Here is a 16,201-nt window from a genome sequence, read left to right as displayed (position 1 = left end):
GGGATTCACAGAAGTTAAGATTTTGTTTTAAGTTTGTCTTAAGACAGACTTAAGTTAGGATTTTGTCTTAAGTTTGTCTTAAGTCTGTCTTAAGTTTGTTTTAAGACAAACTTAAGATAAAATCCTAACTTCTGTGAATACCAAAAGTAGTAAGTGCATTCTGTGAATACCAAAATAGTAGTAAGTTTAGGATTGAGTCTTAAGTTAATTCTGTGAATCGGGCCATAGACATAAAATACACTATGTCACACTTAGAAAAACCATTTCTGAAATTGCATCCGCGGATTGTATAACCCATGAGTATATTGCAACGCCAATGTTGCCATTTCATTTTCAAAACTGTCTACAACACCACCAAGTGGGCAGGTATGAAGTGTTAGGAGGAGGGTGTGTACATACGTATTGGGAGCTTCCTTTCAAATGTTGGTGTCAGAATAAGGTAACTGAAGTGTTTCTCCGCAGTTCAGCCTGCGAGCATACTTTAAGTGGGTCCTTAGTTTGCAAGGGTGTTTCGCTGCACAGGGCTTGTAATGCTTCTGAGGTGAACTTATCTCGCTTCTTGAAAGGTTACTCCTGGAATACAGCTGCGACAAAAGACTTGGCCACCATAAATAGTGACTTTACTGGCTGAGAGATGTAACGATATTTGTTGAAGCGTTGATCCTGGATGTTCCGGCAGTATTACAAAAGGTGATCCTTAGAGACTTGGGGGCATATTTACAACGTTCCTGTGGCACAAAGGGCTTAGCCATATCTACAAGGCCATGTAAAGCCCTTTTCATGGCCTTGTAGCTGTAAAGTGAGGCATTCCCGGTAAACCTAGGATGCACCACCCAGTTCAGACATGGCTATATACTAATCAGTCTGACCCTGTGCCTCATGGGAACAGTCCGGAAACAAGTTTCGAGGACCCCAGCCTTCTTCAGCCAGGCTTGCTTGAATCCAGTAGCAAAGTGAGCAAGGGACTCACGTCTGAGCATACCCTGCCAACTTATGGCAAACAAAGCAAAACCAAAGGTGGTGATGGACGGAGCGTTGACAATACAAGCACTCACCCCCAGTCAACTGATCTGGGTTTAATCCATCACCGTTCTTTAGCCCACTCTGCCACCCCAGTTCAGACATGGCTATATGCAAATCAGTGTGACCCGGTGCCTCATGGGAACAGTCCAGCCCGAACTGCCAAGCCATGCCTTCCCTGGACCGGAAACAAGCTTCCGAGGACCGGTTTCTGGCATTCCAGCCGTCTTCAGCCCGGCTTGCTTGAATCCAGTGGCAAAGTGAGCAAGGGACTCACGTCTGAGCATACCCTGCCACACTTATGGCGGCCAAAAGCGGTACAAAAGGGGGTGTTGATGGACAGAGCATCTGAATCAATCAAACACTCACACCCAGTCAACTGATCTGGGTTTGATCCATCACCGTTCTTTAGCCCACTCTGCCACCCCAGTTCAGACATGGCTATATGCAAATCAGTCTGACCCTGTGCCTCATGGGAACAGTCCAGCCCGAACTGCCAAGCCATGCCTTCCCTGGACCGGAAACAAGCTTCCGAGGACCGGTTTCTGGCATTCCAGCCGTCTTCAGCCCGGCTTGCTTGAATCCAGTGGCAAAGTGAGCAAGGGACTCACGTCTGAGCATACCCTGCCACACTTATGGCGGCCAAAAGCGGTACAAAAGGGGGTGTTGATGGACAGAGCATCTGAATCAATCAAACACTCACACCCAGCCAACAGATCTGGTTTAAATTCATCACCGTTCTTTAGCCCACTCTGCCACCCCAGTTCAGACATGGCCATATGCAAATCAGTCTGACTCTGTGCCTCATGGGAACAGTTCCTTGCATCTGGTTGGTGACCTCCTCTGGTGCTGGTGGGGTTGGGACTTCCTGTATCCGGCTGTGACCTCCTCTGGTGCTGGTGGGGTTGGGACTTCCTGTATCCGGCTGTGACCTCCTCTGGTGCTGGTGGGGTTGGGTACCGAAGTCAGGGCATACTGACACCATACCATCTGGATGAAAAAACCGTTGCTGTTCTCTACCTCTGTTACTGAAATCTAACGCTCTATCAAGATAAGAAAAGAATGAGTCTAGTTTATATCTTTTGCCTTTTCTTGTATTTTCTTTTCATTGGTCATATAGTCTTACGTGAGCGAGGCCTTTCCAATTTCATTCCATGCATGCTCATTTCGGGCAAAATGACTATAAGAATTCCATTTCTTGTGCATGGCTGCCCTCTTGCGATTTCTTTTATAGTTTCTTTTTATTCCTACTGCCGTGCAGTTTGGCGTTCCCACTGCAGTCTTTACTGTCTCTTGAGCATCGCATAAAAGATTTACCATTCCTAGACAGACGCCTATATTCGAGTGGAAAATCGAATAAAAATGCATGAAGGCACAAGAAAAACATATGACTTGCCGAGTAGAAAATTGCAACTCAAGGGGCCGGAGTGTAAAAAAGAAAAGTAGTTCCTTGGATGTGAGCAGTGGAAGAGTACAAGTCATCCAATCAACAACATGATATTGAAACTATTCTCGAGGGGAGGGCCTAACACAAACAAGCATTTACAATGCAACGGTTTCGCCTTTGGAAAAGTTAGACCTATTGGCATTGTAAATGACAACATTTTTATTTATGTGTTGGTTTTGAAAACAGATAAATAAATGGCATTGTCATTTACAATGCCAATAGCTTAATCTCTTGCAAATGCGAGACCTATTGTACCTACCACACACCCACACCCAGAGCCACACACACACAAGCCAGCAACACACACCCAGAGCGGCCCTTATTGCTTGAAGTACATCAAGACCCTTGTTGCTGGTATACAGCATGCTTCAATTTTACGCTGGTAATAATAGAAGCACACATTAAATTGCTCAAAATCACACAGTGCTGGTCAAATGCTGAATCTGGGATTAGAAACCAAAAGGTTTTTAATTAATAGCTGCACCAAAGACTGGCAGAATGACCCTAGTGGCATCTGCAGTCAGGTGCAGTATGCCCATACAGAAATTGGCTTCCCAGCTGGAGTGATAGATAGCTTGTGGCTTTACAGTTGTGGATTGCGAACCACGTGGCTCAAATACCGATGCTGAACATCATCAGACGCTCTAAGTCACCAGTTCCTTTACATGGAAGTCAACATAGAATTTGACACCTCTTCACTCCCTTTTACTTGTTAAGTTGGAGCATTCTTAAAACAAACAGTCGAAGAAAGTAGGTCTTTGAAAAGCGTTACTTCTATTTCCCTTGAACCCACTGCAACTGGCTGCTGAGATTGCTTTCAGTGCGAGGAAAGGAACTGCGTCCCCAGTCCAAAGCAAAAACTGAATGAAAGATAATTGCAAACCTAAGGCTTAGGAACCCTTGGATGCTTTCCTGCCTCAACCCGTTGTTTAACTCACCCGGAAAGGCATTGCATTAAATGTAAAGGCGACAGAGACTTCAATAACGAGAGGCACTATATAATGTTATTACACACCTCTGTCAGGGCGATGCTGTGCACTGCTCAGAGGAAAGTCCAACATACCCGCGGCACACATGATGCGATATTACGAGGCCTCTGAGGGGTACAACACACACAACTCAGAGCGGTGTGGTATGAGTCACCCAAGGGTAACACATCACATACACACTCAGCTTTAAGGAGTCCCAGCGTGTACCTCTCTCTCTTTACCCCCCAAACGCACACAACCCTCAGAGCAGCACTGTGTTCACTACACTGATGGGAGCGATGACAGAACTCACCCAGCACAAAAGGATCACACTGCACACAATACCTCCACACCCACCCACACCCCTCGGGACGATATGATGTCGCATGGCTTGGGGGGGGGGGGGGGCAGATCATAACTCTCCTCCACACACAACGACGCAAGGGAATATCATATACTACACCCCCCCCCCCCACACACACAAACTCACGTGGGCTCAGTTTAAGTAACATACTCAGGGCAGGGTATATCCGCGAATCCCAGATAGTCGCGACATACACCCACTGAAAGTGTGCCACTAGAACACCCGCCACACATCACAGGGACATAACGACACACTCCACCAGCATAATTCAGGAACACGTGTACATTATGCAGCACTTTCTCTGGCAGTGTCATATCCATCCATTTCAACTAGAAGCAGCAGATTTTTAAATCTCCAAATTAGGCATATTATGTGGCAAATGCAGCAACCGTCAAGTATGTTGTAAACGCAGCAACCACAGAATCGCATAAACCTGGCGTCCATTGTTTTAGCAACAATTCATTCACGAAAGGCAAACAAAACCGGAATATTCCAATTCTAAACAGTGCCCATTGTTAACTGCACTTTGAAGACGATCACTTCTTCGGTTTAACTACCCAAAAGAAAGCAAAATAAAATATGCAAATAATGGGTAAAGTGTAATATTGTCCTGGGCTACCTTCTGTATTTACAAACTGCTCGACCTTTGACCTTGTGGTTTAAGATGTCACCATTAGCCCTGGGTGGCAACAGTGGACAAGATCACACGGTTACCCTTTATCTGGTCTCTCCCCTGCGCCGACTTCCTTAAGGAGAGACCTTGCATGCAGGTGTCAAAGGTCAACGTCTCTTCCCCCCCTGCGGTGATTGTGCTCGAAGCTTCAAACGGGGCCGATTCGTGACTTCCTCCGATTTTGCAATGCTGCCTTCACCCCCGCTCTCCCGCCCCCTGGCAAACCTGTTAATTACCCTTTACACATACAAATATCACCCCTGGCCAACCAAGTGCCTCTTTGTGCTCAGTAATTCATCGCCCAGCCCCCTCCATTGGAATTCGCCCCCTCCCTGCTCAGGCACATTTAAATAGTTTTTGTCTGTGTAGCTCGCGCTCACGAATGACCCCCCCTCCCCCTCAAAATGTTTCCATCAGGCTTGAGCTCTTCAGAGCCGGTGCACCACCCCATGGTGAAGAACTGCAGTCCGAAATCACATCCGAGTACACAATGAAAGTGAAATCACCCCTCACCTAAAAAAAACCAATGGCTTCCCATCCACAAGCTACGCAAATTCAAAATGCTAACCCACCGCCAGAGCTTCCACAAACCCTCCAGACACTCTCCCTCGCTCACTCCCCCAGCATCTGCTAAAACAGTGGAGGACTCTCCATCTCCTACCTAGCCATGTCCTGAAACAGCCGCCACCTCCATATATCACCTTCTCTTCAGGTATTCGGATGGAAACAAGATTTGGTTGATCAACTGATCCCACCCAAGCAACTTGGCTCTCAGCACCTCAATACTCTTCCAAGTGAATAGCAGCATTTTACAAATCTTGTTTGATCAAATGATTTAATCTCTTGCCCTGGACATCCAACACACAAAAGGTGATGGTAGGATACTTGTAAAACGTCTAACCGCTGGCAATCGTTCATTGTAGCACTCCAACCCAGTGTACCTTTGCCTACAATACCACTCCCGCCAGATTAGACCCAGCCATTCACAAATCTTTCTCAACTCTGCTACATTAGGAACAGTCCAGCCAGAACTGCCAAGCCAGATCCTCTACGAACCAGAACACAAGCAATCCAAGACGGTGTTTTTTTTATCATTGGGCCTTTTCAATCAGGTGCAGCTTGGTTCCAGTGAGCAAGGAACCCATGTCCGTGCATAGCCTTGGCAAGGGTATGCCCATACGAGGGTCCTATGCTCACCATGCTAAATGTGGCAACCATAGTTTAATTTTAAAACAATAGACTATTTACAATATCTTTACTTTGTTTAGTTTTGTTACTGAGAGCAAATACCCACTTTTTTAGATGCCAAAGTGTTTTTAGTTTTAGGACTTTTATTTTTTTATTTTATCATGCATATTATTGAGTTTGTATGTATTTTATTGTAGTGGTGTCAGAGGGTGAATGCAATAACGAGCCAGTTGATTAAAGAATGGATGCATGAGTGCAAAGAAAGTGACAGAATTAATGTACAATGAATTGAGTGCCTTAACCCATCAATGACACAAAATGCACTTTCATTCATATGCCAGGTCTATTGGCATTGCCAATGCTTATTTAGTTTTACAGTTTTTATACAACGCAGACTTAGCCCAGAGGCATTAGAGCATTTTAAAGGGGCGCAAGAAGTGAGTTTTAGTTAGTAAACATCGCCCAAACAACCTATTACCACCAGGAAAACAGGGAGCTAACTGCTAGTGTGAGCAAGGATAAAAATATCTAACTAAATCAGCAGCAAATAGCCAACAGTGCAAGTAAAATAAAAATGTCGTTAACAAGAATGAATAAAGTCAACACATGGGACGGAAGCAGCGATCTCAACTTTTACCAAAGCGTATTTTAGATAGGGATAATTTGAGTTGCTTTTTTAATGGGAACATTCAAAAAGCTTGAGGTGCGCAAGTCGTGTCTCGATGCCCATTGTTTATTAAAGCAAATGGTAAATTTCCTTTCCAAATGGGTGAGTGTTCAAAAGGAGTACGTTGTTGTTTCTAAAAATTTACATAGCTGATAAATGCTGACATTTGAAATGCCACGTACAGACAAGCCCGTCTCCAGCCCACCCCCTACTGTACGCCAACTTGTAGAAAAGTAAAAGCTTCAACCCAGCAACATCTTCCCTAAAGGGCCACCCACAGCCCTCTCCCTCCAGAGGCTGGTACCTGTTGGATAACCACGTTGTCAGGCTGCATGAGGCTGCTGAGGATGGACTCCAGTATTTTGCGCCATCATCGGGGGGACGACAGAGCAACGGGAAAATAACAAGTATGTTGAAGATCAGGGGGGTAGCGAAAAGAGTGTAAGGCACTTCTGCGAGGAAGAGATAGTTGCCAATCAGTTAGTTAACCCTCTACCTGCCCCACGGATAAAGTTAGTATGCAGTGAAGTGTGGTAAAGTTGCGGTTCCGTTAGGGGTGGGCTTCACGTTGAGAGGCAAATATCAGAAGACTGGGAAGAAACGCCTAGCATGTCAACTAGTAGTGTAGTGGGCAGGAGTAGCGTTCACGGCTGAGTCGCCGAGCCTGTTAGTTATCAGGGAGAGAGTCTGAGGCCGGTTAGGTGCGGTGCCCCGGGGTTGGCCCACACAGTGCGAGACCGGCGAGTGGCTTAGACGATGTCTTCAAACATTCCACGTCGGGTAACCAACGAAGTGCAGAGGCGCTCACAGCCTAAGAAGCCGGCAGTCGTGCAGAGCCAGATAGACGCACATGGGTGGCAGCGAGACTTGACAGAAGCCAGAGCGGCCACACAACAGTATTGCCTCCTTCAGGAGAGGAGGACGCACCGCACGCTTCAGGTGCACCGACGCCTCAGAGCCTGGTTAAATCTTTAATCTCTCGCTGCTCGGTACGGAAAACAAAGCTTGTCAGAAAGCTTTCCTGCTACTTCTGTCAAAATGTGCTGCTGCAAGTCTTCGCACACAGTTAAATTTAATTTAAATACTCAAACCCGATTTATAAATCCTGTCAGGCATTTTAGGGTGCACTTTTTGACGGAGAAAATTACCAATCATAAGATTACGTTGGTTTAAACACTAACATTTTACCTCTATCAGCTTCAGTAACTATTTAGAACAAGCCTGGCCAACGACAAATCCTCCTGTTGTCGTTTTTTCCCCTCTCGGAACCCAGATGAGCTCCAGGCGGCAACAAGTCAGGTCCCGGGCCGGCAGCCAATCACAGCGCGGCCCGGGAATGACGTCACGGGGGTGTCCCGGGCCGGCAGCCAATCGCAGCGCGGCCCGGGACAAAGGGGCGGGGCTTAAAAAAAGCACCAGAAACGCCCCCGAATCGCGTTTTCGAGAGAAAGCGCGATTGACAGCCTCTGCCTCCCAATGGCTAGCCTCCATTTATGGAGCTAGCCAATTGGAAACAGAGGCTGTCCTAACCTCACTATTAGAAACAACAGATTTCGATCTGGGAGTGGCTTCGCCCCTCGCCAGGTTACGAAACCTAAAAAGGAAAGAAAGTCATCGAGGAAGAAGCTAGCAGATTATTGTTACAAGGAAATCCAACCAATGGTGAGCAGTGGGCGGGCTATACGCCCTTTGTAAGTTTTTCGTATGGTCCACAAGAGGTCTTTCCACAGCAAAGATCTTAAAGGAGCCCATAGGCAAGACCTAAAAACATGGCAGTCAGTGCCTGTTGGGCAATAAGAATTGTTCTGATTCTACCACGGGCTACTTTCTGTAAAATGGGTCAGGCCACTTTACCTCTGCTCTCCTTGGAAATTGTCATGAGTACTTTGGTGCAGGTAGTGGGCCCGACTCACAGAATGAATTTAAGACTCAATCCTAAACTTACTACTTTTGGTATTCACAAAAGTTAGGATTTTGTCTTAAGTTTGTCTTAAGACAGACTTAAGAAAAAATCCTAACTTAAATCTGTCTTAAGTCTGTCTTAAGACAAATTTAAGATAAAATCCTAACTCCTGTGAATACCAAAAGTAGTAAGTTTAGGATTTTGACTTAAGTTAGTTCTGTGAATCCGGCCCCACAGACTTTAGTCTCACCCTAGTAAGACACTGGTATAAATGTCCGGAGGTGAATGTCCTGTTTTCTTAACCGCTTCGACGCGGCCACATTTACCCGCTGTTCGGGCGAATTCTACGCGTGCGCACATTGGACGCTCACGCCCACCATGACATCAGATGGCCGCGGGCCATCCGACGCATGGAAGAGGTTAATGGGACCATACAAAGAGGAGTGTTTCCCGGGAGCTCCAGGGGATTAGAGGCGTCAGCTCCCGCGAGCCGTGTATTCCCCTGCGGTGATGGTTGGCTGTACGCATCCGACGGGTTTATTCACAGGCTTTGTTAAAAGCACGAGCCATCAGCATCAAAGAAGGCGTCAGTCCCAGGGCAAGAGCTTTTCCATGGAGTGAGCCAAAGGAAGGGCCCTAGGTTCTTTGTAGCAGCTAGAAGTCCTTATAGTCAATTTCACAAATCCTTCCTCCTCCCGAGCTTTTTACTTCCACCCTCATCTTCTGTCGCTATTTACTCATTGTCTCCTCGCTCCTCTGCCATCTCCTTTCCTTCTGTGCTTTCACTGTCACCACTGCACCTCCTTTCTCTCCCTTCTTTCCTCCCCTAACTCTTCACATCTCTCTGTTCCTTCCAGATTTCTTCGGCCAGACATGGGGAAGAAGTCCAAGTACAAAACCACGGTGAGGAAGAAGACCCTGAACCCTGAGTTTAATGAGGTAAGCGGGCGGGTTTCATTCATGTAGATCCAGGAATAGTCTCACTCCAAGAGCTGCTGTCACAGGAACGGCCTCACTTTAAGGCCTGCCAAAGCTTCAGATCTTCATGTCACAGAAATGGCCTCACTCCTAGTTAACCTCTTCGACGCTTGTGACAGAACCGTTCCGTCATCAGTCACGGCTGAGCTGTGCTGATGACGGAACGGTTCCGTCATGACCACACCCTGTTCTGGAATGTCCAGCACAGGGGCGGAATCGGCGCCGCACGGAAGCGGTTAAATCAAGAAATATAATATTAGTGGTGCTCGACAAGTTACACAAACAACGATACAAACAACACAGTGTGTAATCAAAAAAGAAGCTGAGGAAAGAACAGTGGCGGCTCACATAGGGCGTGCTGCAGGGCGGTGGAGGGACAGCGTGGGGGGTAGTAAACTCGGACATACGACGAACGGAGGAAAGTAATTATTACGTTCCTCCGTTCCATCGTTTGTCTGAGTTTACTATCCCTCTGCCCCTCCCCATACCCGCCCCACCTCCAGCAGCATGCCCTATGCGAGCCGCCACTGGGAAAGAATTATACAAAATAAGAAGTTCAGGACAAAACAGAAAAAACACATCGCAGAAATGCGTCCTCTTTAATTAGGGCCACCTATATGCGTCGACGGCGGGACCATCATAATGAGTAAACGTCCACTACTGTCGACACCTGGTCTGCAATTCTGATACGAAGTTTTGCGCCAACGATATAGCATTTTAAGTAATGTGACTACCAGCTCGGAGAAGGTCTCCGCTAGATCCTTCAGGACTGGTGTTCATATATATATCAGTTCCCTGACATATATTGGTACGGATCTCTGCTGAACTCGAAGAAGCAGAACAGCTATTCATTTAGCTGTGGGGGGGCAACCCCTTGCAATTTGTTGGAGTTGAGACACCAAGATCTAGTTTTCTGGATATGCCACATTCCCTGCTGGATAAGGGTGCCATATTAACTATACAGTGACGCCTTTGGACTTCATACAAATTATACTTTCTTCATTTTTTCCAGTTGGGCCTACCGTTGGAATAGATGTTTTATTGAATTTTCTTGGACGCTCCCACATTCGTTGTTTTGTCCTGATGATGACCATCTAACTACACTATGGTTGAAACGCTGTTGACGCATGTATGGGGTCCTAATTGAAGAGGACGCATTACTGCTTTGTGTTGTTTCTGTTTTGTCCTGAACTTCTTATTTTGTATAATTCTTTCCTCTGCCACTTTTTTTATTACACTCTGTATTGTTTATATTGTTGTTTTTGTAACTTGTCGAGCGCCACCAATATTGTAGTTCTCGATTTCTATTTATCTTTTGTTAATACATTTTCTACAAACTAAGATAATTTATGCATGGGTATCCTTTATCTAAACAGTACTTGAGTGTTTTTCTCTCACTGTTTATGATTCTCTTTTTTCCCTTTTTATATAACTCAATATTTTTTTGTTTTGTTAGGATGTATGTTTTGTTAATTTAAGTATTACACTTGAACTCTTATTAGGATTCTAGTATTCACTTCCTGTCTAGCTCAGTGATGTCATTATTTGCCATGATCTGTAACAGTCTCTTAGGGGCATATTATCAAGGACGGCGTTAAAAATTATCGCCGGTTTAGCGGCAGAAAACTGCAGCTAAAGCGGTGATAATGGACTTGATAATATGCCCTGGAGAATTCCAATAGGAGCCCATGTTCACACCAGAACATGGGCTTCTATGGGAATTCTCAAGGGCGTATTATTAAGCCCATTATTGCCGCTTTAGCGGCAGTTTTCTGCAGCTAAACCGGCGATAATTTTTAACGCCGTCCTTGATAATATGCTACTCTGTTTTTTCTTTCTTGTGATATTTGTGCCTCTGGCGTCATCACATTTTGGGTGTGTGGGGTGTCCTTTAACTCATCTATATATGTCTTTCCGCTTCTCCGCTATACATGACTTCCTCACTGTAACATCTTAAAGTATGACTTCCTCCCAGCCATCCTCTTTCGCTTCTCACCCCATCTGATTACACCTTGTCTCTGGTGCCCCCCTCCACCTCTGCGGGTGTTAGTTCAATCCGGTTATACTGTGGTAAAGTCTGCTCCACATGTGCACTTGGTACTTACCTCCTCACTCCCTTTTCTCACCCTCAGGAGTTCGTCTACGAGATCCGCCAGGAGGAGTTGGCCAAGAAGACGCTGTTTGTGTCTGTGTGGGACTACGACCTGGGCATGTCCAACGACTTCATAGGTAAGCTTACCCTACAGCGCTTAGGGGCTGAGTCTGGCAGGCTTCAAGGCACTCGATGCGCCATCCACTAAGACAGGTAAAGGGGCTGTCCATAGGAAAGGGGTATGCAAATGTCAAGACATTCAGGCAGGCCAGTACTCTTAAGAAGCCGATTGGGTTGTGGGTAGTGTTACTATGCCACCTCTCTGGACAAAATGGCTTCTGCCCATTTCCTTTTTCATCTGCCCCCTCAGACTGGCAGTCATCCTCATATCTAAACCCGCCCTGTTGGTTCTGTGTGATAGTGGTGAAAATGTATTTAATGTGGGGCGGGGGAGGGGAGGAGTATGGTACTCATGTTTCTATTCTTTCCCAGATACTCAGAGCCGATTCACAGAATGAACTTAAGACTCCATCCTAAACGAACTACTATTTTGGTATTCACAGAATGCACTTACTACTTTTGGCATTCACAGAATGCACTTACTACTTTTGGCATTCACAGAATGCACTTACTACTTTTGGCATTCACAGAATGCACTTACTACTTTTGGCATTCACAGAATGCACTTACTATTTTGGTATTCACAGAATGCACTTACTACTTTTGGCATTCACAGAATGCACTTACTACTTTTGGCATTCACAGAATGCACTTACTACTTTTGGCATTCACAGAATGCACTTACTACTTTTGGCATTCACAGAATGCACTTACTACTTTTGGCATTCACAGAATGCACTTACTACTTTTGGCATTCACAGAATGCACTTACTACTTTTGGCATTCACAGAATGAACTTACGACTTTTGGTATTCACAGAATGCACTTACTACTTTTGGCATTCACAGAATGCACTTACTACTTTTGGCATTCACAGAATGAACTTACTACTTTTGGCATTCACAGAATGCACTTACTACTTTTGGCATTCACAGAATGCACTTACTACTTTTGGCATTCACAGAATGCACTTACTACTTTTGGCATTCACGGAATGCACTTACTACTTTTGGCATTCACAGAATGCACTTACTACTTTTGGCATTCACGGAAGTTCACAGAAGTTAGGATTTTCTCTTAAGTCTGTCTTAAGTTTGTCTTAAGACAAACGTAAGACAAAATCCTAACCTCTGGGAATACCAAAAGTAGTAAATTCATTCTGTGAATGCCAAAAGTAGTAAGTTTAGGATTGAATCTTAAGTTTATTCTGTGAATCGGGCCCAATCACCTTATTTTCTGTCTGTGGGGGTTTTTCAAGCCTGTCTTTTTCCCCCTATCGTCAACAGTCACTGCCAGTGTGCTCTGGAGCTCATCCCTGATGCAAATGCATCCATTTACACTTCTAAAGTGTCAGGACACACTGCAGCACTGTATGAAGTGTTTGTGAATTCTTCTGCAGCAGATACAGTAAAGCACTGTGGTCAGCCTTGGCACTTTTCAAATTTATGCAGAAGCAATTGCTTCAATGTGTCATTTGGCTATGCTTTTCATTATTCGATGATGTCATTTATGTTTTTCCTGTACACTTTTGTTCGCTATGGTTGCTGAGTGACCGCCTGCCTGCCCCAGTGAGCTCCTCCCTGATCAGGATCTTTGGTTTCTCTCCACAGGGGGCATCCAGCTGGGGATAAACTCCAAGGGGGATCAGCTGAGGCACTGGTTCCAGTGTCTGAAGAACAAGGACCAGCCTGTGGAGCAGTGGCATGCCTTGACCAATGACAATGCAGAGCTCAGCGACTGACCTATGGTAATCTTTCTCAAGGGCGGTGGCAGCCATCTTAGGGTCAGGCACGTGGGGACTAACATACATTAGAGAATTATTCTGCGCTGCACATAGAAGGCACAGAGGAAGCTAACATTGGAGACCAAACCACACTGACCGGGGGGGAACTACATAACTACATATTACAGATTTACCCGGACTCCATATAGGAGGCTAACTCTTTCTGCCTATTGGTGACCATCTCACTGTAATAAGTTTTCTGGATTGCCCAAAACATGTCCCAGGATAGGCTCTCTAGACCCCCTGACCACCACCCTGTAACTCACGGTTCAGTATCTGAGTGAGATGCGTTAGGCTCAATTCTATGAGATATCACAGGGTTGATAGTGGAACCCAAACCCTCTTTTATAATTGAAAGGCACACTCAGTAACCGTGGGAAATAATAGATGTATCCTAAAGGTTTATTTTATAAACAAAAAGATATCTATTGCATACAATGTGAATAGTAGCTGCAATAAAAATTAACAGAATAGTGGTTGCAATGTTTACCAGCAGGGTGGACAGCAAAAAATATTGCAACATATTGATGAATTTCTAAATCTTCATGTCAATATTTTCAATCCCACTCTCATCTTCTGGGCCAACTAAACTAACCTTAGCACCAAGGAAAGAACCAAATTTGGGTTTCAAAGATGGCTCACACCAGCACACCTGTATGAACATGAGACTAATGTTCAGTGGTGTAGCATTGTCTTCTGTTACCAGCTGTGTTGACCGGTAGGTTGATAAGCCCTCAAGCGAGGACTAAATTGGCCTCCTATTAGTCTTCAGCAGACGTAGCATCCCCTCTCTCAGTTTTCGGGCACACACCTCCTCTCTAATCCATCACACTCTGTTCTTAGCTTATATAAAATTATCTTGTCATTGTTGAACTTTTTAGACTAAAGAATTACGTGCGAGGGAAGATGTATTAGGGAATAGGTATGGATGTTATACTAGGATGTGGGTGACATAGAGGTACAAGAGTATATGTGGGGCAGTTATACTACCATAGGCTAACAGTACTAGGTTCTATTAAGAGATAAAGGTACAATGTTATAGATGGCTACACAGATGAGGGTAGGTATATCAGGGTATGCATAGGGGTATTGGTGCTAGGGTATAGATGGGTAGTTGTACAGGAGTATATGTAGGTGTAGAGGTTCAGGATACAGGTAAGGCTAAAAGTACTGGGTTAAATGTAGAGATAATGGTAGAGTACTGATATTATCCAGCAGGGAAGTAGAAAATTAATCAGCAGGGTTGACTAAATTATGTGGCACAAAAAGGCAAAGTTTCTCATACTATTGTCACCACAAATTTAAAACCACAAACACCTGTTCCACATTTGACTCTCAAGGTAGTGATGCCAGAGAATCCAAAGGATCACTGTTAACACCTTAGCTGCGGCTGTTATTTCATGGCAGTGCGGCGGTTCCGCGGAGTGGGCGGGGCCGCGTCGGCTGTTGGACGTTCGCAGCACCAGCGAGGTAGTGCTCACGACGGCCAACGGCCGACGGCAGCAGGGAAGGCGTTAAAATGGAAAAGTACTTTGATGCACACAAAACTAAATATGATGCATAATTCAGTTAGGTCAGATGTTCAATTGGAAAGCGTTTTTGTGTTGCTATTAACCTTGGCACCGTTTGACGAATCTCCACAAAACTTACCAAAAAGGTACTACTTTGTGAATAGTTTGTGCATGAAAAGTTTCAGTGTGATCCATGGGGGTGGGGGGGACGAATAAAAAAGGAGGTCACAAAGTGCAAAATCCCCATGCATTTTCCATAGATTTCTTTAAAAAGTGCTACAGCCAAAACAGCTGGATGGAATTACTCCAAATTTGTCAGGAAGGTAGATCTTGGTCCACAGATGTGCTTTTGTGACTTATTGTAAATCTGTTTAGTAGTTTTGAGAAATTAAGGGAAAACAAATATAGACCTCTGGATGGTTAGGTCCGCAAGAGGCTTGAGAGACTCTCGCAGGAACGCCCGTTTAAAAATAGAGCGTTCTGATTGGCCCAGGGAGCTTCTTTTCCCTTGGGCCATCTCTCTCCTATGGGAGCCAGACTCCTGCGGGAACAAGTACTCTGCCTGCTAGCAACATGATTTTTTTTTTCTGACAGCCATTACAGGACTTTTTGTGACACAACTGCGGCACAAACAATGCACCCTATTTACAACGTAACGCATCTAGGGAGATGCGTCACATTGTAAAGCCCTGCGTCACATTATACCTGCGTCAGGTATAATGTATGCGGGGTGGGCGTTCCCACGCAGGAAACCTCGTAAAAGTGATGCAGTGAAATCTACACGATTTCACTGCGTCACTTTTTGGACGCCACTGCGTCAAAACCTCACGCCTGCTTGAAGCAGGCGTAAGGAGTGACGGAGTGTAGTGGGAATAGACCATAAAATGCATTGCTGGAGTTGCGTCGTGCTTGCGACACAACTCCAGCAATGCGTGACTTTTGCCCCAACAGATGCGTCAGAATTTCTGACGCATCTGTCACTCCTTCCACCATGGTGCGCCGTATTGTAAATACGGCGCATCCATTGTTGCGCAAGCATTTTTTAGTGTGACGCAAGGAGAGTGACGCATCTCTATAGAGGCGTGACTTTCTTGTAAATCTGCCCCTAGTCCCCTATCCTGAACATGTAAAAAATCAAATAAAAAATAAGGGGGCAGAGTAGGGATACCCTGACCACCTAGGCCCCATGGTGGCAGACCTAGAGGGATTGGGGCCAAAACCAAAATAAATTACCACGATTCCGCTGGACTCTTGAGGGCAGAAGTTGTCTCTACACTTCAAGGGGACCTCTGTCTTCCTTCTTCCCTTCACAGGGATCTGGTCAACTTGAAAGGACCTCAGGAATGTTCCTACAGACACAGCTCTGCCTGGAAGTCACTATCCATCCTCCACCGTCTGGACCACTCACACACCAGAGATCCAAACTCTTGTCCCTATACAGTTAAACACAACTCTCCCTAAGCCCAACATGCAACATTTACAGCACA

At 45.4% G+C, this 16,201-nt stretch overlaps 1 protein-coding gene across 1 annotated transcript in view; it reads left to right on the top strand.

The window, feature by feature from the left end:
• The window catches only part of LOC144820579 (double C2-like domain-containing protein beta), a 546,929-nt gene extending 533,768 nt beyond the window's left edge, over nucleotides 1–13,161 (top strand). The window contains exons 8-10 of the mRNA XM_078677947.1: nucleotides 9,088–9,169; nucleotides 11,341–11,437; nucleotides 13,031–13,161. Of these exons, the coding sequence (XP_078534073.1) occupies nucleotides 9,088–9,169; nucleotides 11,341–11,437; nucleotides 13,031–13,161 (310 nt within the window). The remainder of the gene's footprint in view (nucleotides 1–9,087; nucleotides 9,170–11,340; nucleotides 11,438–13,030) is intronic.
• Nucleotides 13,162–16,201: the final 3,040 nt, after the last annotated feature.

The sequence above is a fragment of the Lissotriton helveticus genome, chromosome 1_1 (genome assembly GCF_964261635.1).
Source record: "Lissotriton helveticus chromosome 1_1, aLisHel1.1, whole genome shotgun sequence".
NCBI lineage: Eukaryota > Metazoa > Chordata > Amphibia > Caudata > Salamandridae > Lissotriton > Lissotriton helveticus.
This window is presented reverse-complemented; position numbering and strand designations above follow the sequence as displayed.